At 39.7% G+C, this 26,930-nt stretch overlaps 2 protein-coding genes across 4 annotated transcripts; one reads left to right on the top strand and one right to left on the bottom strand.

Moving 5' to 3' along the window:
* The first annotated feature begins 2,056 nt into the window (after nucleotides 1–2,056).
* Nucleotides 2,057–7,928, top strand: atpaf1 (ATP synthase mitochondrial F1 complex assembly factor 1). The gene is made up of 9 exons (XM_005944140.3): nucleotides 2,057–2,302; nucleotides 2,910–3,018; nucleotides 3,218–3,280; nucleotides 3,649–3,711; nucleotides 3,806–3,856; nucleotides 5,119–5,166; nucleotides 5,515–5,610; nucleotides 5,927–6,034; nucleotides 6,178–7,928. Exons 1-9 carry the CDS (start codon nucleotides 2,088–2,090, stop codon nucleotides 6,358–6,360), a joined length of 936 nt encoding a protein of 311 aa, XP_005944202.1. The 5' UTR covers nucleotides 2,057–2,087; the 3' UTR covers nucleotides 6,361–7,928.
* Nucleotides 7,929–11,268: 3,340 nt separating this feature from the next.
* On the bottom strand, nucleotides 11,269–26,512 carry rhpn1 (rhophilin, Rho GTPase binding protein 1). Of its 3 annotated transcripts, none has more exons than XM_005944139.2 (16): nucleotides 26,350–26,512; nucleotides 25,828–25,927; nucleotides 22,989–23,104; nucleotides 18,286–18,414; nucleotides 17,645–17,720; nucleotides 17,193–17,270; nucleotides 16,896–17,020; nucleotides 16,300–16,466; nucleotides 15,097–15,284; nucleotides 14,858–15,014; nucleotides 14,185–14,310; nucleotides 13,839–14,033; nucleotides 13,679–13,755; nucleotides 13,440–13,586; nucleotides 12,820–12,972; nucleotides 11,269–12,342 (listed from the first exon to the last, which is right to left on the bottom strand). In XM_005944139.2, exons 2-16 carry the CDS (start codon nucleotides 25,915–25,917, stop codon nucleotides 12,130–12,132), a joined length of 2,037 nt encoding a protein of 678 aa, XP_005944201.1. In that variant the 5' UTR covers nucleotides 25,918–25,927; nucleotides 26,350–26,512; the 3' UTR covers nucleotides 11,269–12,129. The 3 variants fall into 3 exon arrangements, with proteins under 3 accessions (XP_005944201.1, XP_042084221.1, XP_005944199.1); XM_042228287.1 differs by lacking the exon at nucleotides 26,350–26,512 and adding an exon at nucleotides 26,118–26,335 and having other exon boundaries at nucleotides 11,269–12,339; XM_005944137.2 differs by lacking the exon at nucleotides 26,350–26,512 and adding an exon at nucleotides 26,118–26,335.
* Between the last annotated feature and the right edge of the window lie 418 nt (nucleotides 26,513–26,930).

Consider the following 26,930-nt stretch of genomic DNA (forward strand, 5'->3'; position numbering starts at 1 on the left):
TGCACATTGCATGTGTGTGAAAACAGACCTAGCAGCTAAAAAGTAACCAAGCAAACTTATTCTGTGATTAATCATCTAAATAAATAAATTTTCTGTAATGACCTTGCCCGAAATGTAGAGTGTAGAGGAATTTTATTACGTTGTTTTGCACAGTTGTTTTGCAAATACACCACCATCAGTTTTCTTTAATATTTTTAATCCCACTGCAGATATTGACAGTTAATGTGTCATTCTGTAGATTTAAAATGTTATTGATATGTTTTAATAATCAATTTGTAGGTTTGTTTATCTGAATTCATTAATTCACCACTTTTATACATAATACAGGTCACCCATACCACAAAAATAACATTTTATAGAATTGAATTCATACTGTAGATAAAACAAATTATATAAAACATTTAAAATAAGACCATCCTTACACATTTGCAACAGTAATATTAACCTGTGTAAGACTAATGGGAAACATTTTTCTGCAGAATAAGTACTTTTACCTTTAATGCTTTAAGTTACATGTGCTGGGCTACATGCTGAGGACTTTACATAGACTTGCAACGCTACTTTTACTAAAGGAAAAAAATTAAATCCATCAACACTCTTCATTGACTAATGAAATAATAATAGTGAAGATTTTAATAACAACTATAGAAATAAGAATATTTTACAATTCTTCAGGCAAAGGAGTCTATGCAGAGAACAGAAAGTTGCAAGATACATAGCATACATAAAATATTGAGAGATAGCGCAAAGTCATTAAATATTGTGTTTTAATAAGGTATTTAAAAAGTGGCAAACATGCATTTTTCTTCTTTTAAAGGAGGTGGTGATTGTTACCTCTGCTTCTTGCCTTTCTGTAAAATCACAACACACCAACAACACATACCAAGTTCACTTCTAGCAGCGCTAAACACATGTGCTGTGTGCATAAACTGTATACATACAGTTTCCCCTAAAGACGTTCAGCAACATTGTCTTGGATCAATCAATAAAAACTTGTCCTGCAAACAAAAAAATCTTCAGAATTCATCATCTCTTATTTAAATGAGCTAACCTCCTTAATAGTGTTGTCTCTTATATATGTTATGCAGCATCTGCTACACATGAACACATAACCTCACAACCACGCATGCCATAATCATCTGCTGTGAACTGCTCCCAACTGCTTTGTTTATTGATTAGTGATTGAAAAATGATTGGCTGTGGAAAGTAAACACAGGAGCACTCAGACAGTCACCATGGAAACACACATCTCATTAAATTTACAGCCAGCACACACACACACACACACACACACACACACACACACACACACACACACACACAAATGGATAATGTGTGTGTGTTGTATTTACAGACAGTGAGGGAAGTCAGAGCTGTAAGTGACTCTTCGGAGTTGGAGCAGTTTATTATATAGCTGATAGTCTTCAGTAAGTGAGGGCATTAATATAACAAAGGCTGCTTTGATGTATAGTGAAAACACTGAAGTTTTTATTGAAAGTAAACAGTGACCTCTACAGGTTACAGTGTGTCAGAACAGGTATCAGACTTAAAGCAGTTCATCTTTCACCACTGCTGTTTGATACATTTGGAGATACATAACGAGAATAATCCTCCAGCTTTTAAGGGAATGGCTGTAACATAAGGATGGAAATTGCAGGCGTCCACTTATCTCTGAGATCATCTGCCTAGAGATACAAGCATTGTAAAAATGTACACAAACCCGCATGGATTGCCTTCATCTTATCTTATCTTCCCAGTAGTTATACCTATATATATTTGAAGATGAATTTTAAAGGATTACGTGTTGTGAACTATTAATTTTTCATTTAATTTTACTTAGTTTTACTTTATTTACACATTTTATGAACACGAAGTTGTAATTTTCTCTCTCTCCCTCTCTCTGTGTAAAAAGTCATATTTTGCTACTAAAAAACATGACTTTGTTATTGTGGTGTAAATGGGTAGTCCAAGTACAAACATGTTGAAACAAGTCGATACTTTATTTGCGATAACTGTTTGTTGTTTTTTTGTTTTGTTTTTTTAGCGGAACCAATATGTAAACCGTTCTCTCCGCCGGAGTATTATAGATGTGGGACGGGAACGATGGAAAGATGGCGGCCGCAATGGTGCAAATGTCATGTTTGTACCGGGGGATGTTAGCGGTCAGGGCCACTGGCATCAGGACGCTGATCCCCGGGCTGGTCCCGGTCCAGTTCCGAGCCTTCTCGGTGCGGAAGGAGCCCGAGCTAGAGGAGAATCCGTACTACAGCAAGTACCAGGACAAGATCCAGAAACTGCGCAGGTCAGCCACCACCACAACCCCCTTACAAACGATAGGTTTCCCGTCGTTTACAGTTTCACATTAACGCTGAGGTATACGGAGTATCTCTTCAAAGATTTCACCCACAGTGAAGTTGTCTAATATTATTTATTGATATGTTTTTAATATGAATATCTATTGTTAAACTATAATGGGTCGGCGTGTGAAAATGCAGGAGAAATCCAGCATGTAGTATATATGAAATATAAATATTAAAAATATCCATTGAATTCATTTCATAAATGTAATGTGAATCTTTTATCATTTGTTTACTTTGAGAGTTGTTGGAATAGTACCCAGTGGAAGATAGTGAATGAATTTCTGCTTTTAACAGTTTACTTGTTTCATTATGTTATCATTATAAAGCCCCACGAAAATGGGTTATAGTATAACTACAACCACTCTCCACTGTTACCGTTGACTTATTGGTTGTTTTAATGTTTTCATCAAAAGTTCCTGAAGAAAATAATAACTGTGATCAGATGATAATGATGTGTACAGTTACAGTCATGATAGAATAGTGATATTAAACACAGATAGCTAGTTAGTTAATTTGTTTTTACACTGACTTTGTCTGAATCCTCTGTAGTGCCAAACCGCAGGAGTACAAGACCCGACTGGAGAAAAGGCATGAAGCCAATAAGGAAGTGCTGGGACACTCGAAGCAGGCAGAGTTTGTCCGTTTTATGGAGCAGGAGGTGGAGTATCAGCGGGGTTCACAACTGAACAACATGATGAGACAATGGACTAGTTAGGAACTGTTTCGTTTCTAACAACCACTTGTTAACAATTGTGTTGTTGCGTAGACAATTTTATTCAGATGTGTGTAACTGGTTTGCATTAGGATGGTCTGGTTGTAGTCAGTGAATTTCCTTTTTGCTGTGGAAATCTTTGCAGCTGGAAAAAAGGGACAAGATGGCAGCTGGTGACGCAACATCAGGAGGTTTTACAAAGAATAAGGTGAGCTAAAGATAGAAGAGGTTTAGGCCTCAGTTGGCAGCAGTGGATCTTGAATAGGACACAAATGGAATACTGAGACAGTTCGCCTTCAATTTAAGAGTTATGTCTAACTACTACAAGCAAAGCATTTTAAAAGCTGCAGCTTTTATTTTGAAGGTGAATTGTCTCTGTTTCTGGTTTACATCGCACTTTCCACTGTTTTACATCACTTGGCATGTATCGCACAAGTGTCTGCAGGCACATTAGCATCTTCCTTGCAAGCTGTGAGTGACTGCAGTAGCTGGTTAGCAACTTAAGTGATTACAGTGAGGTTCTCAAGTCACTTTCCCCTTTTGCTGTTGTCTCAGACTGTGATGTGTTTTCTTTAGACTTTGGGCTCCATCCTCAACTTGGAGATGATCAAGGACAAGACAGGCGAGGAGATTGCAGAGGTGATTGTGTGGGATTGGCCTGTGCACATCAGCCTCAGACTCTCTGTACAGAAACCTTTTGAAACTGTTTTCACCTTTCCTGTTTTTCTCTCAGCTTTGGATGAAGTATTATTCTACCAAGGATACAGTCAGCGCCATCATCCCAGTGAGCTTTATGTTTTTATCTCCTTTATTTTTTGCTTGGATTTAAATGTGAAAATAATATTCATATTTGGTGGCTTTCTGATTGTTTGTTTTTGTCTATTAGTCTTTAGAGTAAATCTGATGGTTCAGTGAGCTTTGATGAAAAGATGTGCTTTTAAACGCCGGATGTGACAGAGAAATCAAGTGACACAACATGCTCATTGGCTAAACAGTTGTGATTAACTAATTGGCCAATGAACGTAGCGTAATTTATCTGTCTTTCTGATTCTAATAATGAGCTCAATTTCCAAAATGAACTTTGTGCTTTATTTAGCATAACTTGTAAATAGGAGCTGAGACCACAGACTGACCAAAAAAGTGTTTACTTAGGTCACAGAGTGACAAAGCTGAGGGCCATGTTCTTCCTCACAACCAAACCAAGTAGGAGGAATCACCCCCTGCTGTCCATGCAAGAGAATGCAGGTTTTTGTAAATTTAGCATCGGGTTTAATTTTTATGATGTGATATTTTATACAAATACTTTAAAAAAAAAAAAATTCGATGGTACTGCATGAGGTGGTCAGCAGTGATAGAGAAGTATGTGAGTTGTGGTGCAGGACTGGGTGGAGACGAGCGCCAGGGGTGATTTGTGACAGAAGGACATGAGCAAGGGAAGGTTTACAAGATGGGAGTGAGACCTGCTGTGATGGTCGAACTAAAGACAGGAGGCAGAGATTCACTTGGAGTGACCAGGATGGACAAGATTGGAAACAAGTGCATAAGAGGCACAGATCATGTTTGGAAACAAAGCTGAGATGGTTTGGACGTGTGCAGAGCAGGAAGAAAAGAGAGAAGAGTCATGGATGTAATGAAGGATGTTTGGTGAGATGGAGGAAGATGATCTGCTGTCTGACAGGGCAAGATGATATTTTATATACAGTCTGTGGTCTCATTGCTATTTAGGTAATGCTAACTCATATATGATGTACAAGCAAAAGGACAAGCTGTGCAGTGATGCAGAGAGTTCCTTTGACATGGTGTCAGTAATAACACAGGAAAAAAATAAAGTGCTTGCTTTCCTAGAATGTTTGTTTTTGACTCATCTACACATTTAAATTGCAGATTTTTTTTTCTTTGGGGCTTTTCTGTGCAGTTTGGTATTGACTGATAATAACACTCTAACACTGCAACGATGCCATTAAGATAATATTTATAGTTGCAGATTAAATTGGGATAAGCACTGTTCATAATGATCTAATATTCTCTCCTCTCTTGTATTTGCAGACACAGATCTATGAGATGATTTTCAGCAGATCACAGTCCTGCCCAATGGTAAGATCAATGCAGCAAGCTATGGAAGCTAAGCCAACGTTATTTCTGAACACTTTAATAACAGCAACACTGACCAAAGTTCGGAGCGAAGGAATAAAAATACTGAAGATAAGAAAAAAAAAAAGCTGCAGAAAGTGATTGAGGGGTATTTCAAAAGCAGCAACAAAGTTTGGCTGAATAGCTGCAAAGTACTAAACTTTAAATTGTCATACCTGTGATTATTCATTAACCATCTGATCATCAAGACTTTCATGATGCTGTTATTCTGTTTTCAGGCAGCCCAATTTTTTCCCCTCTTTTTCTAAGTCGTCACCTCGGTGACTTTTCTCTGTTTCTCCTTCATCTCAGTTCCTTTACGCTTTGCCTCAGAAAGAGGGTTACGAGTTCTTTGTGGGTCAGTGGTCCCGACACGAGCTCCACTTCACCTCCCTCATCAACGTCCAGGTAAAGTGCTTCAGACTTACAACACCTTGACATGCTTCTGGGAGAGGTCATTACTCTCTGGATTCCGGAGCTTGTGAAACTAGGCTTTACAGAGTCATTCCTTCTGGCACCTTTCCTTTGGTATTTTTAACCATAAAAGATGGAAAGAGAGTCTTTATTTTGTTTCTTTACATTTTTGAAATTAGCAATTACGTTTTTTGGAAATGAGTTGATCTGTTCATGCTTGGCTATTTACAGTAACAGCAACTTTGCCCAAACTCTCGTAATTCCACTTTGAGTTTATCACGGTAAATTACCTGATGGTGTCTGTGTGCAGACGCTGGGTGAGAATGCTCCCAGTCAGCTGATCCTATACCACTACCCAGACCTGAAGGAGGAGAAGGGCATCGTGCTCATGACAGCAGAGATGGATCCCAAGTTCATAGTAAGTCCACATACGAGCCTATATGAATAGACTTCAGAGGTTTTATGTTCTTGAGAGATTCACAAATACAGCGATGCAGCGGATGTAGTGTGTCACACCTGATGTGTATTTAAGGCCTCAACATCTGTCCCTCATCTCCACAGACCGTCCAGCAGGCTCAGTGTTTGGCTAACCAGGTGCAGCTCTTCTACGGCACCCAGAGACGGGAGACTTACCGATTGGTGGAGATGTTTAACCACCACCCTGCAGAATTCAAGCACATGTCAGTCATAGCAGAGCTGGAGCAGAGCGGTTTGGGGCCTGCAAACCCTTCCACGAGTTCCTGAGATGGACTGAAGTTGCCACCAAACAGCCTGCTGAGGAACTGTTGGTCTCCGTGTACAGTCGCAAAGATATCCAAGCTTCTTTGCTCAGCATGCTCCAGTGGGATATAGCTGCTTCTTGCTCTGTGTGTGCAGTCTCCAGCAGCAGCTGTGAATTACAGAAAAAAGAACTTAAAGAAGCAAACAGCTTCTCTCAATATTTACTACACATCTTGTGTGTTGTCAGTTTGCCTCAATGGGAAAATAATGTTGAAGTGAGCACTTCTATAATAAATAGTTCTCACTTTGTCTTGTTCTTCATATCAGACTGTGATGTAAGCAGAAGAACATTGTTCATAGGAATCCAATTAAGTAATAAATCATCTTCAAAACTGTAACCTGTTTATATAGTCAGCGTTCTAACCAGAAGAAAAACTTTAAACACAATACTGAGGCAAACAGGAAAGTCTTCACAGCCTGGATTGTGACTGACCACTTATTAATGATCAGTGTGGTATCATTCCATACAACTGTTACTGTACGTTAGAGTTCACATTAACCAAATATTTATGACAGATTTCATTTATTTTTTTAACAGTGATGGAAACATTTCACGTGTGTCCTTCCTTTTGACACATAACACTGATGGATTTAGCAGAAACTTCCATAATAACACCCTTAACAACAGTGCAGCAGAGGTGGGCAGTCTCTGCATAAAATGACATAAACATATATTCTGGGCCTAAAGTGGAACTTTGCAAGTGAGGCACCAAAGGCTCTGGTGCAGAATTTAGAAATAACTGAAAGTAGAAATGAGTCATGTACAAAATTGTTTTAGCTTTACTAGATTTACTTTCTTTAAATGTAAGCTGTGGGCAGGTAACCTGTGCTGCTGCTTCTGAGGTTTGGTATGCTTTGTGGATGTACCCAACTTTACCCTGTAGTATAAGAGCAGATATGACATAAGCCTTTGTGGCTGGTTTCAAACCCTCCAGCCAGAATACAGCTGTGTAAAGGTGGAGTTTGATAAGTGATACTAAAGAGAATACTCAGCAGACTGCGCTACACTGCATAGGAGCACTTTGTATTTGCTGATATTTATTGAGTTGTATGAAACAATGCATTTGAATGTACAGATTAATTTTAATCGATACAGCTCCAATTCACAACAGTAACTTTAAGGTGCTTTATATTTTAAGGGAAAGACCACCAATCACACGACCCCCTATGAGACTGAAAACAGCTGAATTCAAAGATTAAAAGCTGTGGCTCAATGCATCATGGTTCTATGATGCGTGCTACTGCATGTGTTACAGTAAATGCAACAGTAAGAATGGCAGCAGGTCATTATTCACTTTTATTGTATTTATTTAAGGAAAAAAGTACTGTGCAAATCCCCAAATGCAGTATTAGGGATGGTCACATATTCAGGCAAAAACACAAATTCATTTCTCTTAAAACAGTCAATTCCAAGCATTTATTCAAATAAACACACACACACACACACACACACACACACACACGGAAAGCCAGAGAGGACATAACAAAAAAACGTATTTGGGTCTAATCACAATAAAAAGATTTAAAAAGTATTTTCAAAGAGTTCAAATCTATTTTTCTAATGCCATAAACAAAGTTTTTGTAGTGATAGAAACGCATAGTCAACAGACATAAATCTATGTCATTGCAAAATAATGTAGTGCATCTGCAGGTTGCAACACCTTAAATTTAAGCTGGGAGCTGTAAATACAATTATAAAGCCAATTTAAGACTTACTTAATAATCACACAAAAAAGTACAGACAAGGAAAAAAATGAATTTCTATTAACTTAATCTCAACTTTTACTAACTCCAAACGAAACAAGTTAGGCCAGCGTCTCTTCAACAGTCAGCAGTGGCTTCTGGCCCTGGCAGATCCCCAAAGAAAGCAGAATGGATTTGCACGGGGTGGCTGTGATTGTATACCGACTAAATGCTAATGACGCGTTAGGATCGGGGATCGGAAGTTAAATGTAGACAGTGAGAGAAATGAATCTAATGTTGAAGGCTTGTAATGAGTAGTGACACTTTGATGGTACACATTTTAATTCACATAATAGGGAGTGACTGAAAATTCACAAAAGCAGGTTTGGGATGAAATGAACCAAATTTCTAAATCTAGTCATGTTAAGTCAAAGACAGCAGTTGCTTCTGTCTAAGATGGTTATGTCAAACAAAGTTGGATTGTCTACGTGAATGAAAATGGATCTCTTGATGATTTATGCCTCTGGAAAAGAGCCACTATTACTACCGAACAAATTTGAAAACAGCTGATGTTGGCTAGAAGAAACTTTTCTGACTGAACTTGGGTCGTTTGGTGTAGAACCGCATTCTGCCATAAAACTGGCTGGATTGGCATTTGTGCAGTGCTATGTGTTTTGCTGAAAGTGCAGCTGGCCCTAAAAACTGCCATTGAAGCTGGCAAAGGGTGTCAACGTAATTGTGCTGTTGGGCAACTGTGGAGATGTGTGTGGTCACGTTTCTCAGTGGTTTCTGTCTGAAATGGCTTGATCCCTAAGAAACAGGGTGTTATGGATTTGAAAGCATCAGAAGTTTAACTTATCAACATTGGGTGCAAGTAAACCAAAGCCGTGCAGCAGTGGTTCATCAACAATAGGTAGACTGCTTGAGGAGCAATCTGCATTTCCTGCATATAAATGTGTAATCTGAAGGAAAGGAACAAGATCTCATACTGCAGAAAATCCCACCTGGTTTCCATTTGTAGTCAGAGCACTACTGATCAAACACATCTGACCACATAACTGCATGCAACAATGCTTGCAGAGAACGGAAATGCAATGATAAGACCACTGAGTAATACTTTCTGACAAAGATTTAGCTTTCGAGTGAAGGAAGATGGAAGAAAATCGTGGCCTAGATGTACACTGGCCTTGCTTAAGCTGTGAAAACAGAGAGCTGAAATCAGGTGCTGGATTGTAGCAACGTTCTTTCATTTGAACCAGTTTCCTACAGCACCTGAACTGATAAGGGGTGTGAGTATATTTCCCATACATCCATCCATCCATTCACTTCCGCTTATCCTTTCCAGGGTCACGGGGGGGTGCTGGAGCCTATCCCAGCTGTCATAGGGCGAGAGGCGGGGTACACCCTGGACAGGTCGCCAGTCTGTCGCAGGGCCAACACACAGGGACAGACAACCATTCGCACTCACATTCACTCGCACATTCACACCTAGTGGCAATTTGGATTATCCAATTAACCTATCCCCACAAGCTGCATGTCTCAGAAGACAGACATGCTATATTTCATAACATGTAATTGCTAAATTTTATTGGGGCTAAACACAGTACAGGAGAATGCTCAACAAATACAAATTAAGCAGACAAATATAACAAGTAGAATAGGGAAAGTGTATCTGGAAACCTGCTGACAATGTGAACTGAAATGTAATGGAAAAAATAGGATGTAGAGAAGCATATTTGGTAACTCAGTGTCTCAACAGGGAATTAAAAAATGTTTCAAAAGCAGGATGGAGGAAAGATTCTCTGGCAGCCTCGGGTCAAAAACGGGTTATCAAGAATGTTCAAATACAGGATGGAGAAAATGAAACTGTTATCTCAGTTCCAGAAACTGGAGTAGTTGATGTTAGTGAACAGAGGAAAGAAATTAGCATCTCTGTGCTAACACAAGTGGAGAAAAGTAAATGTTAAATGGACTGGTTGTTATATAGTGCTTTTCTACTATAGCTGAGCAATCAAAGTGCTTTATACAACGTACCTCGTTCATGTCTATTCATACAAGCAATTTTTTCTATGCTTAAGTGTTTTCTTTCTATCTAACATTCATACTCTGGTGGATGCACGAATCATGGTATCGCATCTCGAATAGTCTTCTTACTGTCAAAAGTGGCACAAAAGTTGCTCATTTTCAAAGGAATGTGAATATCATCATTGTGAAGGAAGTTGTCAGACCTTTTAAAACTATATTTAAGATTTTCTAGACGAAACAAGACCCAGATAAACACTAATTTTTGCTCTTGTCCCCTCATGCTTTCCACACTCATGACTATGGAGCGTCATGTAACAGTGAACACGACAAACTCAAATAACATTCATTTTAAGCTGGAACAAAATGCTACTTCAAGTTGTATCGAAATTTTACAAAAAGTTCAAACAGCATTGATTTAAAGAAAGAAACATTTTCTCAATACAGCTCTTACAACTACAGATGCAACATTGGCTGTTTCTAACATACAGTACAGTGGCTGGACATTGTTAAACACAGTGGACTTTGATGTAATCACACCTCATGTCATGCTTTTCCTACATGATCGCTCTCTATCACATTTGACATCCAAACACACATCCTCTCAATGTGAGTACATCATAGGCATTATTGTAAAACCTGAAACTACATTTACAAAATATTTGTCACAGTGCATTCAAAATACTAAAACTACATTAGAAAACAGAGCAAAGTTCAAGTGCTTTAGTCACCTAGAAATGATAAAACTAAACATAAAAAAATGATCTAAGGATTAATTCCAACATGACACTTTTAGTAATAAATCCAGGTTGAACTGACTGGCTGAATTAATCCTAATCAATTAAAAACTGAATGTGCTTTCTGTCAGAAGTGAACAGATTAACCGTTGGAGGCCTTCAGTGGTTAATCACAGGTGACTGCTGGTCTATTCGGTCCCATCAAGAATACAGTACAAGAAATTTTGTGCTTCCTTGCTAATTCTGCTCTATCTTCTTCAACAATTATTAACATTTAGAGAAGCTACTTTCAGCTGTATTTACAAGGGATCATCACAGTGGGTAGCACCACATTGGCAGGTTTTTACACCAGATATCTCTTCTGACGCAACCCCAAAGTAATTTGTGTAAACCACTACACTCTGACAGAAGCTGTTTTTTTTCTTTATTCTTACCAAATAACTTTGCCAGCTGTATCAGGCAGAATTGTACAGTGCTTGAACACTTAAAGTGTGTCCATAAAGAAGGGTACTGTACAGCTGTCAGCTTCAACACAGCAAGCATGTATGTTTGTAAAGCCTTGAAATTAATTAAGAAGAAGCCTCAGTTCTGTTATTTTGCTCCCTTTATACTTTTGTGCTTTTATTTTTGTAGCTACTGCACTTATATGACATAAAGCTCATTGAAATTCTACAAATGTAACTTTGCTAGGCCCTGTGGAAAATTTGCATCTATTTACTCACACACTTACTGACTTTATATACATTGCCACCACATTCTTCCTAAACATGCAATTTAAATTCAAAGTCAGGTTACCCCAGTGTAGGAACTGGGGACACTGTTCAAGGCCTGTACAATGTAGACAGTCCCAAAAAGTGAAGCCATGGTATCTTGGATGTGGGCAGTGCCATATTGTGCTGCTCATTTGCAAACAGATCCTTCATAGTAGTGACTTCAGGTGAGAAATTACAGACATATTTCCACTATCGACTTCCCTACTGCGCAGTCTCTGTTAGAAAGATGCCAGGACACAATTCTGTGATACTTCAAATTCACTTTTGTACAATGGGTAAAAGTAATAAACATCACATTTCAATGATTAACTGACGAAGATGTCAGATATGCTGGAGTGTGCAAGAAGAACCTGGCACAGCACGTGTTCCTTGACTATACATGTTTTTTCTTTTCCTTTGTCCCAGCTTTGCATCATCACCTACCTCCTCAACTCAGGAGAGGCTGTTTCTTTGTGTCTGCTGTACTTGTACCGTGTGCTCCGCTGCTATTCCCTGAGTGATTCTTCTGAAGTCGTCTCTTAGTACATGGCCTCAGTGTCTCGGATGCTTCCGAACGACAAACTGAAAGCGCTTCCAAGTCTTTTTGTGATTGTGCTGCCTTCCCTCTTTTTCTTCCTGTTCCAGTTCAGCAAAGAGGCGGAGCTCTGGCCTTTAGCCCCAGACAGCAGACGATGCCGAGTGTTTTCTTTGTCGCTGCACAGCGACAGCATAACTGCCCTCCTCTCCACCTGCTAAGAAACAAAAAAGCATACACACAGGTACACAACCACTGAAACAGCAGACAAACCCCACAGATATTTCCACAATTTAAGGAATCAAAGAAGAGACTTTCAGTTTTGATTCAAAGGTTTGAAAATAAAGTATAGCATTGCCCTGAGCCTTCAGGCTAATACTGGGTTAGTATGAAGATGGCTCAAATGTAATCAAATGACAAACACTCATATTCCCTTGTTTCAGCATTTTACAGGTGAGGGGTAAAAAGCATCCATCAGAGAGACAGAAGGGTAAATTCTGAAAAAAGGTCACTGAGCACGGCCTTTTCATGCTGCTTATGCTGGAAAAGGGCTAGACATCCATGGAAAACAACAAAAAATAAATGCCACCAAAAAGCTTTGCAACAATTTATTGTTCTCTACGTCTCTACGAAGGAAGTTTATCTGAAATCTACATGCTTATGAATACCCTACATAGCTCATACACATATTTACCTGTGTATCATGTGAGTGTAATGTGACCACACTGATCTCCACCCCTCTGTCACTGCAGCTCTTCAGCATGTGGACCACCTCACCATGTTTGGCCCACTTACAGTCCTTTCCATCTACTGCTACTATGTAGTCTCCTTCCCTCAGTCCAGCCTCCTGAACACATCATGTAACATCATTAGTTCATCTTAATTACATGTTTTGACCTCATTTTTTCCATGCAAGTATGCAGGCCCGCAATATATTCCCACAATGAAGAAGGAGACAAAAGAAGGAAGTGTATTGCATTTTGTCTCCTTCATGTCCATCACAACTCTTTTCTAAATAACAAATGAATGGCTCTTTTTTGCAGTTAACTACTTAATCAAGTTCAATTCAACTGTATTTATGCAGCGCCAAATCACAACAGTCACCTCAAGGCACTTTATATTGTAAGGTAGACCCCATAATAATACAATAAGTAGACAGGAAAGCAGGTCTTAAAATATTTAAATCTTAGAATCAAACTGCACATCAATTCTTTTTGAGAGGATAAAAATAGAATAGAAATAAGACTACAAGAATACAAGAGAAGATCTTTTCTTCTCACAGAATCTTCTCTAGATGTGCAGGGTATATCTCACCTCTGCCCAGCCTCCAGGCACCACTCCAGCCACCAGGACAGGAGAGTCTCCTCTGAGCGTGAGCCCCAGTCCTCCTTCTCTCTTACTCAGGCAGATCACACGCATCGGGCCCCAGCGAGCCCTCGCACAGAACACTGACAGTGGACCCTAGAGCATAAGAACAGGAAACAATTTTAATGGTTACCTAACCTGGGTAGGTATCTGCCAAGTGTGTATTATTTCTTCCCTGTGGGACTTACCAGTCTTTGGAAGATATCAGTAACCTTGACTGTGGAGAAGTTGGGTGGAATGACGTCTGGTTTCTGGTGGGTATGAGCTGGTAAAGAAGCCAGTTAGTCACTATGATTTAATCAAACAGAAAATGTAATCACTGACTTTACGATTATACGTGACACTCACACTGTATCTCTGGGGCCTCTGCAATTTCATCAAAGTCGTCCTCTCGGTCGAGCTCTGAGTATTTGTCCAGGGAACGTTTGTGTGTGACAGAGAGCACATCCTGCAGGATATCCATCTTTCTCAGGATCTTGCACAGACTGTGGACACGCATGGCCTCCTCATGTCTGATTACAGCACGCCGCAGGTGGGCCTTACCTTCATGTAAGCAGAAATTATTATTAAAAAAAATAAAGGTTTCAAAGAATGGGAATATAACTATTCAAGTTATAACATGAGCATTTTGGTTCATTTTCAAGATGCTTGCACAACGCAGCTCATAGCAGCTACGTGATGAATACAAACTCACCAAGTTTTCGTCTTTTTTCAGGATCTTGAAGAACCTGGCTGAGTTGTGGCCCAGCAGGAACACTGGCATGGCACTGAAGGAAGGCCTTCTCAGCTTCCTCCTCCTCTTCCTCCCCTCCTGCCAACACTATGGAAAAATATATACAGCTAAGATCTGTTTAGAAATGCTAATTAGGTGAGCATTATCTCTGGAAAAGAATACAATAAAGTTAGGTTTATTGGGTAAATCACTAGAAATGTCAGTTTTCTTCTTCAAAACACAGTGCTTTTGATGCTGCATAGGTGATACACAGGACAGAGGTGTACTCCATAGGTGACAGAGGAAAACAGCTTTGTTGATGAATTTGCCTCATTAGGCATTAACAGACTGCTGACAAGATGACAAGCACAGACAAGATAACGTCTCACACTGCCCGCTGGATCAGTCTGACACCACTCTCACACCACCAAGAATGTCAGTCTTTGATAAAAAATATTACATTACAGTCTGTTTATAAATTAGCAGCAAAAAGTGTCTTACGTATGTAACAAGCTTCAACTTGATTTTAAGACTTTTTAAAGACACAAGTGTACTGCTTTAATTCAAAATTAAATATAGCCAAGGCAGAAGGTTATCTACAAAACAAGAAGTATGAACTCTCCCTAATGAACATGTGAGTAAATTTTGTACTTACACATGTGGTCGCAGAGTGCAACAGCAGCGTAGTAGTGGGAGAGAGCGCGGAAGTGTTCAGATTTTACCTGAACCATGGACACCCATGAAAATGGCACGTAGTCCTTCATCAAAGGCTGTGTCATAGTCTGCTGCACTAACAAGTAAACATCTGACACCTACAGAAAACACACATGCATACAGTTAAACATAGGGCATTAAGGGTAATAACACAAACAAAGCACATATATATTTACTCACCCGTGCAGCCTCCTGTGCCAGCCGGAGCTGGGAGGTAAAGTGCGTGTCCTGTGTGGTCAGGGTGATGCGCTCAAACACACACTCCTGTACCTGGGCAAGCATGAGCCGCACCAACATGCAGAGTGATGGACTACTCATGTCCAGACTTGGAGCGTTGGAAAAATTCTCTTTAAGATAATTAAATGCACCTACACATTAAAAAATAAATAAATTACCAATAAATACATTACCAATTAGCCATGTGAATTCAAACATCCTGATATCAATGTTTATTATATCAAAAGTATATAATAAAAACAACTGAACAAAAGCTTTAAATTTACAGGATTGGGTACCTCAAAATCATCAATAGCTGATTATAAACAACAACAAAATCTGTTATATTAATGGCAATCTTCTTGTTTTGGCTGCTCCTTTTAGGGATTGCCACAGTGAATCATCTGCCTCTATCTCGCCCTATCCCTAGCATTGTCTTCTGTCACAGCAACCCTCTGCACGTCCTCCTTTGCTCCTCTGAGGTCTTCTTCTTTTCCTTCTGCCTGGAAGCTTCATCTTCAACATCCTTTACACAATATATCCACTATCCCTCCTCTTTACATGTTGCATTCTTCTCTGTCACTCCTGACTTACTCATGCAATATCACATTTCCTATTCTTGGTACCCTAACACATGCGTTCTCTAGATCCAAAAAGACAACAGTGAAGCTCTTTCTGACCTCCATCAATACTCTCAAAGCAAACATTGCATGTGTAGTTCTTGCCACGAAGCCAGACTGCTGCTCGCTGATCAAACCTCTTCTTAACCTAGCTTCCACAACTCTTTCCCTTAGCTTCATGTATGGCTCACCACCTTTATCCCTCTCTGCTCATGCTTAGCTACAATCTACAGAACACTGCCTTGCAGTCTCCTTTATCTTGCAGTTTGCACATTCGGCATAAGGGTTAGTATACGGTCATTGTTAACCCAGACCCGACAAATTCAGAATGAAAAATTCATTTTTTATGATCTGCATCTTTGATCTGGTCAAGATTTTATATCAGCTGCACTTCCTGATGCAACTCTCCCTATTTATCTGGACTTGGGCCCAGCACTAGGACTATATTGCCTTGTGCTGTTTTGTGTAAAAAACAAGCCCCTCGTATTTGAAGGCTCACAAAACGAGAAATCAAGTATTTTGATGTATGATTTTGCCATTGTGCTACCTGCAGCACGCTGAAAAGCATCTATAGCTCGGTCTATGCCAGCTGTTGCAGAGCGGTCCTGTCGTGCTCCGATCTGCGTGTACAGGGCTCCGATGTTGAACAACACACTTCCCTTCTCGAAGGCCAGCGCACGCTGACACGATGGAACGCCAGTCAAAGAGTCATACCTGAATGACAAACGAAAAGGGAACCACCAATGAGCAAAGTTTCTATTAAGCTTAAGTTTTTTTTTTTTACAGTCATGGAATGAGACACTGCCATCCATGCTCTGCTTCATAATTAGCACCTTCAAGCTCAACTAAAATTTGTAGCCAACCACTTAGAAACATAAATGAGATTTTAATTCTGGAAAAATGGTTTTATGGTCACATTACATAAATCTGTCCCTGGAAAACAACTATTGAATGCTTCGATTTTCTCCTGAAAGAGAGAGCAGCAGTAAGGCACCAGGATGTAGTAACAACACGGCTAAAGTGCACATTTAAAAAACTGTTCCTTTGCCCATTTTTATTTTACTGCATATTGCACATACTGTAAAATGCATGTTAATGATTATGATAACCCTTCAGTATTTAAATTATGCTATCATATAATACCAGTGGAAATGAACACCCAGATTCTTCTGAGCAGAGAAGAAGCGTTGATCCAGGTAGTACAGCTGATTGTAGTACTCCATTAGCAGCTCCAGACCGGCCTGGTTTCGACTGGGTGTACGCATGGCCTGATTGAATAATCAATAAACTAAATGTTAACACTCATTTAATGTCAGCTACAGACAGCCTAAAAGAGACATCAACTTTAAATAAATCAATACTTTTCATTCCACTTGTTTTTCTACCCATGATGAGCAGAATGTTTACTCTGGATCAAACTGTATGGGTGAATTTATTAACCTGTCTAAGTTCCATAAGCTCTTTGATTTCCTTGTCATAGAGAAAGCTGTCCTCCCCGTAGTGCTCATATATGAAGTCCTGTGAAGGCAGACAGAGACACGGTGACAAAAAAATTATCTTCACGTGTCCACATGAAGATGATTTTGGTTATTCTTCCATACTATCTGGAAAAAGGAAAGCAAATAAGCACAAAAATATGATATTTCATCAAACTACCCATCTGTGTCAAATGTTTAGTAATGAACAAGTAATGAAAAGAAGTCAGGCCAACTAATGTAAATTAGCATAAAAATATAAACACTGCTTGTAAAATAAGCTTAAAAACATTGATTCAGTAACTTTTATTAGGATACATTTATTGCAATAATCTTTTACTCAAACACAAGTTTTTCTTGAAAAGAACAACAAACTGGATAAATAAAGAGAAGGAGGTAGATAGATGCTGACTTCACCTTGATAGCAACAGTGACATCCACCTCTTTGGTTTCTTTTAAGCCAAGTGGGATCATTGGAACATTGACAGCCTCACTACAAAAAGAAATTAACAGAGGTAGTGTAGGTTTCGGCAATGACTGCTGCTGCCATCTGCTTGTTTTCAAAACCAGCGAGCACTATTGTCAGTGCTTCATCCTGCTAATCAGCAAAGCTAAAGCCAAGCAGTAAGCCTGTCACCCCCCACAGTTACCTACTGCCATTCACAATAACAACAAATGTGCACACTGCCACCACAGGGTTATTGACTATACTCTAATCAGGGGATTTTTCCCTCACACGAGACGGAGCCGTGGAGGCAAAAATCTTATGGCTGTGACAGAATGCATGACACACATGTGGATGCTTTTTTCCTTTAGTCTGTTTAAATAAATGTGACTGAAACCCAACTTTGACTTAAACCCCATCCTATTATTAAAAAACAAAGATAACATTTCTAAGGACTGGTCATCACAAATATCCAAGTACAAGGAGGTTATACACCCAGTGCCAGCGTTACTACAAAAATATAATGGATGCTTGTTTTCCCCAATTATAATGATCATTAGTCTAATAAGCACGGCCTGGAATTAATGGGACAAATACGCATGCATTTGTGCACCTGTCTGTCTGGTAGACGTCCATGCTGCTGTTAAGTTCCTCCAGCTCCTCTTTGAGCAGCTGCAGGTTGGAGTTGACAAAGCTGAGCTCTAGAGCCACCGTCTCCTTCACCTTGTTGTTGGTTGTCGCCCTGCAGAATAAAACACAAAGACGTCCAGGTGTTTTGTTTTGTTTTTCAGTTCTCAATACTTCTTTGTGGGCTTTCTAAAAACAGTACTTGGGCTGATTCCTAATCTGCTTTGTCGTAGAGCCCAGTATCACAATTAGAACAACACAGCTAAAAACTGACTTGCTACTTTCATTCAGTATTAGTGGATGCAGCAAACTTTTCTGAGAACATAAATTCAGGATGGGGTGAAGGCAAAAAAAGCCTCTCTTTAATTTATGCAGCTCTCTCCACCTTCTCCTCCCTCTGTCAACCACTATTGATTCACTTTCTCCGGTTCACCCCCCAAAAACAATGAGAGGGTCGATGACTAATGCCAGCTCATACTTCTATGGGGTACACAATGTTCCCGGAAATCTGAAGCATCTCTAGTTTACAATGTTGTTGTTTAGAAAAGTGGTAGAGAATTCCTCCATTATTGGTCCTAAACAGTGCACAAAATTATTGGGACTTTGCAGTCATAAAGACATTCTATCCATGAAGGAGAGAAATGCATCAAAATGGGCACTGTGTCAAATTCACAGAAATGTAGAAGAAATGGTTGAGTTTAGATGAACTGAAAAAATAAAGGCCTGCAACATCAAATTTACTTACATTTCCTCTGGCCCATCTATCCACCCCATCTATTCTGTATCTTGTTTTAGCGGGAAATCTGGTGTCAGTTTTGGAGATGTTTCTACAAAATCCACGTCGCCTTGTTTTCAAGTTATCGATTTCACAAGACTTTCAGAAAACTTACTCTGACTTTGAGAGTGAGGTCACTGAGATTCGAACTCATCCAAGATTTTCAGTAGATGCACCTGTGGTATGAATATGAATACACTGTCGCATTCTGGAGTTATCATATTCAAAAAAAATTCAGAAAACTAAACCTCTGACCTCGACTTTGAGGATTCAAAATCCTCAGATATTTCTAGGAGATACATCGATGATATCAATTTGTAGCTCCTACGTCGCCTTGTTGTTGAGTTATCACATTCACAAGCTTTTCAGAAAACTACCCCTCACCTTTGACCTTTAGGTTGAGGTCACTAAGACTCAAACTCATCCGAGGTTTTTGGTAGATGCACCTATGGCATTTGAAAATCCTAGGTGACTTCCTTCTTGAGTTATCACAAACTTAGGTGTCCAGCCTGCCCAGCTGCCCATCTGGAGGGATGACTACAACACCCCATCAGCCTTTTATGGCTGAGCGGTAAAGAGCTAAAAAAAACATATGTTTGAGTGTTTATCTTGAAATAGCACTTCAGCTTCAGTTGCATATACCTGTTACCAGAACACTCACATCACTTTGAATTTGAAAAATTTGTGGCACTTTTTCCATGTTATCCTTTAACACATGACCAATCTCAGTTCAAACACACAACTGAAGCTCACTTTTGAGGACTTTTTAAATCAGGTTAAGCTTTCCAGTTAGACCACTTCAGCTTCACCTCTCTCCTCATCTGTCACTGCCTCTCCCAGTCTCACACACACAAACGCCGATATGTAGGATCAAGCCAGGGCCAATCTGATTAGTCAGCATTAAAAAGGCTGCCAAATATCCCCTTCACACACATCCACTTACACACACAACATGCTGCAGCTCCGGAAGGGTAACACAAGTATTTCTTGCTTATGAGATGAAGAATCAGAGAAGTTTAAATGTTAGAAGTTTTTTTTCCTGTGGCCATAACACATTTTAATTATTTTAAAAGCACTAACCAAAGCAGAAACAGAAAACAATGTTCTGATATCATTAAGAACAAACTGATCGACAAAGTCATTAAAAAACTGAGCAATAGTCCTTGTCACATGACCTGTAAATAGTGTCTCTGTATGTTTTTACTAACTTGTGTTTAACACCAACCTGCCAGAGGGTCTGCAGATGGAAATTAGCACAAGGCTATAATCTGGCATATTTACATTTGTTTAAATGTTCATTAATATCTATTGCCCCTCTTTCTAAATAAATAATTTAAATAAATTATATAAAGCACCTGTGAGATAAGAAAAATATCTCACATGCAGAGATATTTTGCAGACCTCTGGGGTCTGCATGGACCCCTGTCACTGGGATGATGTTTAAACAACATTACAGCCCCTCAGCTGAGCTCCTACATGCAGCACAAAACATGACGTCTTCATTAGCCAATCACAAACCCTGATTAGTGACACCCCCTCCCCTGTATTTAATTAGCATCCCAAACCCCCCTACATACAAACACACACAAACATCAACTCCCACACACCAGCACTAATACCATGACACAGTTCCACAACAGTTTCACAACAAGTGAAGTGCAAGTGAAAGCTACATGTTTTTGTGTATGTGTGTGTTCATGTGTCTATGTGTTCCACTTGACTGGAAAAAGAAGGACAGAAAAAAAAGGTCTGACAGCACCAGACAAATAAGTGGGGGATGAGCTTGCCAGAGCACCGCTGGGAATCTCTGCATGGGAACAGGACGGGGGCAGACACAAAGCTAGCTGATTACAGGCTGACGGGTTGTGTGGGGGTCTTTGTCTATGTGACCGGGCGTCCCAATAGAACGGGAGAGAGTGCTTGTTTTATATCCAGTAAACTGAGTCATCACCTTTCGGGATAAGAGCCTAAATAGGTCAAATGTGGAGCTAGGGAAACATTGAAAAGACAAATAAAAAGAACTTAACACCCTGTTACACAGTAATTACTTTAAGGACTGTTTCATCCTTTAAAACATTTAGAAAACAAAACAGCAACAGCCACTGCAGTCAGGCCACTCAAACTGGCTTGACTATGAAATAAGAATTTGCAAATAGAACGACAGATAGGGCATCAAAAGAGTAATTTATTAATCCCATACCAGCTGTGGTTTTCTACACTCACTAAACTTATGGGAGCATTTTGAAGCATCGTAATAATACAATAAAATAATACAGAGTACAGAGTAAATAAAAAAGAAAGAAGAAAGATTTTTTTCAACTTTACCAGTTGTTGCAAAAACAAGTCCTGAGACAACAGTGAGTCTGTCTTAAATTAAAAACATGGTTATTTTGATTAGATTAGATTTTAATGCGGCACCACTGAGGAAGCAGAAAGGAGCTCTTTGCTTTAATTAAGTGGCTACTCCTCCTCCCGAATAGTCCTGGAGCAGCAGCATGTCCCATGTCTTTCCAGAGACTTTTGCACAGCGGTCTGCTCATACTTTAAACATTCTAAAACTGCCACGGCAGAGGTTTAGAGCAAATGTATCCACATACTTCATGCATATACTCTGAGGCTCTGTACTAATTTACCTCTGAGTGGGCAATAAACATGGACGTGTTGAGAATGAGTTGAGGAGACAGAATATAGAGGAGAGCCATGGAGAGACACTGGACAAGGATGATGCCAATGTCCTCGGAGACAAGACCTTGATGCTATGTGAACATTTCATTTTTAACTTCGTTCACTTTCCTCACCAGTAAAACTCTCTGGTTTGTGTGAATGACAACTGGCTGCTTCAAGACACAGGGCCAGCGGTTCAGAGAGTTGGGAGATTAGCTTCAGTGGTGCTCATGCTGCCAAAGTATGCAGTGTTCACTCACTGTTTTGTTTGAAAAAAGCATTAATACAAAAAAAGCAAAAATTTGCACAACAGGGAGGAGATAAACCAGCACAAGCACATAAACAGCCATATTCACACACAGTGAACACAAACAGAGCTGTAAAACTGGGTGGTGCTGGTGTGTGTGTTTCTTTAGGATGGGAGTGATCTCTGACCTTTTCCCATCAACCGACTGAACCAAAAATGTGAGGCAACTAACAAAGACGACAACACAGATGGCACCTGAATGGCATTTCTCACAAAATCAAACAGAAAAAGTTGCTGTGTGACGAGTGAATATACATTACATTTAAAGCAACTGTGATACAGCTGACAAACACAAAGCTTCACAATTTTTTACCCATGGGATTGGAAAAGCAGCTCAACACTACAGCACTGCATCACTTATTTCCAAGAAGATTCGTGTCCATTTTTGCCTCTCCAAACTGTGAAACAGACACGCATGCAGATGTTGCATTACTAGAAGGAGGAAATAATCTATTTAAAGCCACGAAGTCGGTAGTGAGAAAAATGTATGAAGTACATTCCAGGGTCCTTAATCATCAAAATTGATTAAGCTAGGCAGCTAATATGTATATACATATAACTGTTAATGTTAATAATGTCTGTTAAAATGCTTTTCCATGATTATGTTCATGTTGGCTTGAAATAAAATATCTTCCTCTGCCGTTACTGCAACATCTGTGCGCATGTACGTGAAATGGACACCATGGACTGCTGTGTCTATTTCAAGTTCTATTGTGATATCGGGTTGCAACCACCCTATCTATGGGAGTAAGCTAAAGTTCCTGGAGAGAACATGCAAACTCCACACACACGATAGATTCAAACTCAGGTCCTTCTTGCTGTGAGGCAGCAGTGCTAACCACTGCACCACCGTGCTGCCCTCGTGTAACATTACAACAGAAAAGTAATTAAAAATAAAATAAAAATTGTGCGTGCAATGTTCTGATCCGTCGCAATGTCTCACCTGAACAGGTTCTCCGCTCCAGTTCTCATACGCATCTCCTTGTTGATCTGCTGGTTGATGCGAGCCCGTCGATGCTGCAGCTTACTGCGCTGAGTCTGAGCCAAAGGATCACAGCCCTGCAGATGAAATAAAGAAATGGAGGAGGTAAAAGAATTACTGAATGACCAACTACAAAAGTTGCATTTCCCACAGAATTAGACTATCTTAATTAATCTACTCACCGGCAAGAAAGCAAACCCTTTCCCAAGCAATAGCGTAAATGATGCTGTATGTTATAAGGGTGTAAAGGTTATGGGGTTATCGTTTTTATCGGTAACTCGGTTTCCCTGGGTCTTTCAATTATGTTTTATGATTAAATCTTCTATTTTTTTGGTACCAGTACTGGTTTTATTTTTGTTATATTTATCCGCGACACCTTAAAGGCCGGTCCATGAAAATATTGTCGGACATAAACCGGTCCGTGGCGCAAAAAAGTTGGGGACTGCTGCTCTAAGAACAACACAGATACTTCCAGACACCAGTTTAAAACCATCCAGTTGACTACAGGATGAGAAACTCAAGCAGCTGACTAATATCAAAGATAGCAACAAAAGAAACTGGCAAGTGGACCAGACTGTAAAGAAACACGATGGTAAGGGCATGTGAACTTCCACTAATATCATTATCAAGTCCCTGTATGAGAAACACTGGAGTCTGGAGAGGAAGCTGAATGATATCGAGCCTTAGAGAAACACAAAGTGGAAGGTTCAGGGCTGGTTGAGTTAATGAATTTGCAAAACCGGAGCAAACTGATGTAGTACCAGTAAATCCATCATGGAAGCTGCTGAAAAACCTAACACTTAAAAAAAAGACAGCTACACTAGACTACCAAATATACTTGGTGGCTGTTAATATATTTTGGCAGTCTGCCCAAGAAAACACAGAACAGCTGTGCAAATGTGACAACATTACTTCATGCTGTATGATCTGAGTAAGAAGTACTGGAAGCAGTTGGCAGACTTACAACCAGCTAACTAATGTTTTCCCCGATGGAAATTATCCTGTCCAAAAAAAAAAGAAACCGTAAGAGACACAGCCACAGTGGGGATAAGATTTAATATATCGAAAATAAATCTCAAACAGACTGCGGCGCAGTGAGAAATTACTTTTTTTAAGCCTTCCTGTTTTCACATGACACCAACCCCAGTTTTACCATGGCACCATGGCATGTCATTACTGCCAGTGGAGAGCAGTCTGAAAGAATTACTTCGCACTACAAACCCAGTATAGCATAGAGATGATGGACGTGACAACACGTGAAGGTCATTGTGACTGCTTAACATGATAATACTGTGCCACAACAAAGCAGAGGACATACATTCTCTCAGAAGATAAAAAACTTTAACAGGATCTGTACATGTGTTTGAAGATTTAACAGCTTTTTAAAATCTTGCTTCAACAAAGGCAATTTGCTCACAATACTTTAAGAACTGCCTCACAGCTGGTAATTTGTGTGCTCACTAAAACCAGACATGTGTCATACAGTACAGCACACTTTCACACTCTGAGGTAAACAAATGTACAGTTACATGACAGATGGCGGAGCTGTACTGTAAACAAGCTGAATACTCCCTTTTTCTTATGCCCTACTGCTCCTTCCATCTTCTTCTCTATCCCTCTTCCAGGAATCTCAACAGTATATAGTTGTTATGTTTGTCTCTCTCTTTTTCTTCATATATCTCTTTACCTCCCAGTAAAGGAGTTTGTTTAACATGCGCACATCAAGTAACCCTCCAGTGAACTGAACTGATCTCCCACGACAGGGCAGGTTACAAAGACTGAAAATCGTACTTCTGATTGCTTTGGTCACTAACAGACTGGCGCACGGAAGATGCTGACTGTCTGTAAACACTTGCTGTTTACTCTCCAAGCGTTAGAGAAACTTGTGAAAACGTGAAAAACTGCCAACAGGAGGCAAAGAACATTTGCCTTCAACAGTGAAACTTCTGCCTGACTGCTGAAAGAAACACATTTTTAAAAATTGCAAATTTTTTGGAAGGCAAATGCTCACTCATTTTGCTTCTTGCTTTTCACAGACAACTTGGCAAGTAGTTTGGAATTGTTTGCAGACATGTCACAATCCTCCAGGTACACTACTTGCAACCGTGGCACCCAGCTAATGACTAAAGCAACCACCAAGAGGTTTTTGGTAAAACACACTATTATATACATACAGTAAGCAAAGTAACTACACACTGCTGTTAATACAGCATGCAAAGATTATATATCATCTATTATTTTTTTATTGGTAAAAGTGATAACTAACAGTTTGGTAAATGTATATTCTGTGATTTACTTATTTGTTACATTTTATTTAACAATGTCAGGAAAGCAATGTTTCAGGGGATCCTGATGTCACACAGTCTCATAAAAATAAATAAATTACAGACTAATAATTTAACAGTGGTACACGATCAGCACTCTGTGAACATCTACACGAAACCAAGGTATACCGTATGTAAATATAGAGCTAGATCAGTTCAGCCCTTCTCTGATGTATTGGGATGGTCACTACGTCAAAACTCAGAAAATGTGGTCAGCGAAAACATGTGCTCTTTTTCCCAATAATGTGGGTATTATCCCTGCTGCTAACTTTCTTTGTTCCCTAAGTTAAAGTTTACATTTGCCAATTTACATGATTATCGATGACATTCAGGTTTCATGTTCTTTAGTTTTAATTACAGGTCCAATAAGATCCCCATGTGAAGCCACACAGCATCATCTCGTGGACTGTATTCTAATTTTACTTATCCAGTATTTTTTTTTATTTGAAATGAATGTAAGAGTGTGGGTGTCTGACCTTGCGGATGCTCCCACTGTGGCTGCCATCTGTGGGTAAAGTCGACGGGAATTCGTCGTCGTCGTCAGAGGGACCGTCTGACAGGGACATCTCAAACTCTCTGCAAAGATTCATGTCAGCATTTTTATTACACTCAGGCACGTTTAGACGCACTTCTCATACACCACCGCACTCTTGGAACAAGACTCTTAGCTTAACTCGCCATTTTAAAACGTAAGTTTTATCCCAACGTAAACAAAACAAAAATATCCTCCCCAAAAAGCGTTAATTTGGCTAACATTAATCCTTGCCTTATCGCTGGCTCCTCCATCGTCAAGCTACAATACCGGCGATCAAAAAGTCTCTACATGTCTCCCAACTTTCCCACCACTTTGTGAATTTCCAAGTAAGCGTACTACTCCAAAAACAGTCAACCGCAGATTAACTTTTTTACTCCTGAAAACAACTAAGCTTTCGCTTTAATATACAACGTCGTCCGCACGACTCTTCCCGACGTGTGTGCAGCTGGGAGCGCTTACTCACAGAGGCGGGCCGCGAATGTAGAAGGTAGCCAATCATGTTGCAGCTTCTAAGACGGGCAATACATGAAACAAATCATAGGGGAGGTTGGGACGGAACAATGATCCGAGGTGACCAATTGCGAGTCGCTTGTGGCATCTCCCATACTCCGCGAGTCGTTTCTATGGTAACGGCAGGGCTTTGGCTTCTGTGTGTGGGCCTCGGAAAGATTACAGAAGCTCCGCCTCAACCTAGGACTGAAAACAAATTTCCACATTAGATCACTTATTCTGTTATTCATTGTCTCCGTGCTCTGTTCTGCTGTTGTCATATGGCAGCGTTTTTTGCCTTTTTAAAAACTTTTTAACTTAGAATGTATGTAAAGTTCATCAACAGGAAACACTAATAAACAGGTTACAACATAGGTTACAACAAGGTTACAAATAAAAAAAATATTGAATATGATGTAATAAGTTGGGTTTCATTTTGTAAATGGTGATAGAGTTTTTGTTTTATACGCTAAGTCTATATCTGAAGAAGCCACGGCAGAGAAGAAGTGGGTAAAAAGCTCAATACTTACTCCTGACAATACTCCTAATAGTCAG

Source organism: Haplochromis burtoni, unplaced genomic scaffold, assembly GCF_018398535.1.
Source record: "Haplochromis burtoni strain Fernald_Lab_line unplaced genomic scaffold, NCSU_Asbu1 Contig_316, whole genome shotgun sequence".
NCBI lineage: Eukaryota > Metazoa > Chordata > Actinopteri > Cichliformes > Cichlidae > Haplochromis > Haplochromis burtoni.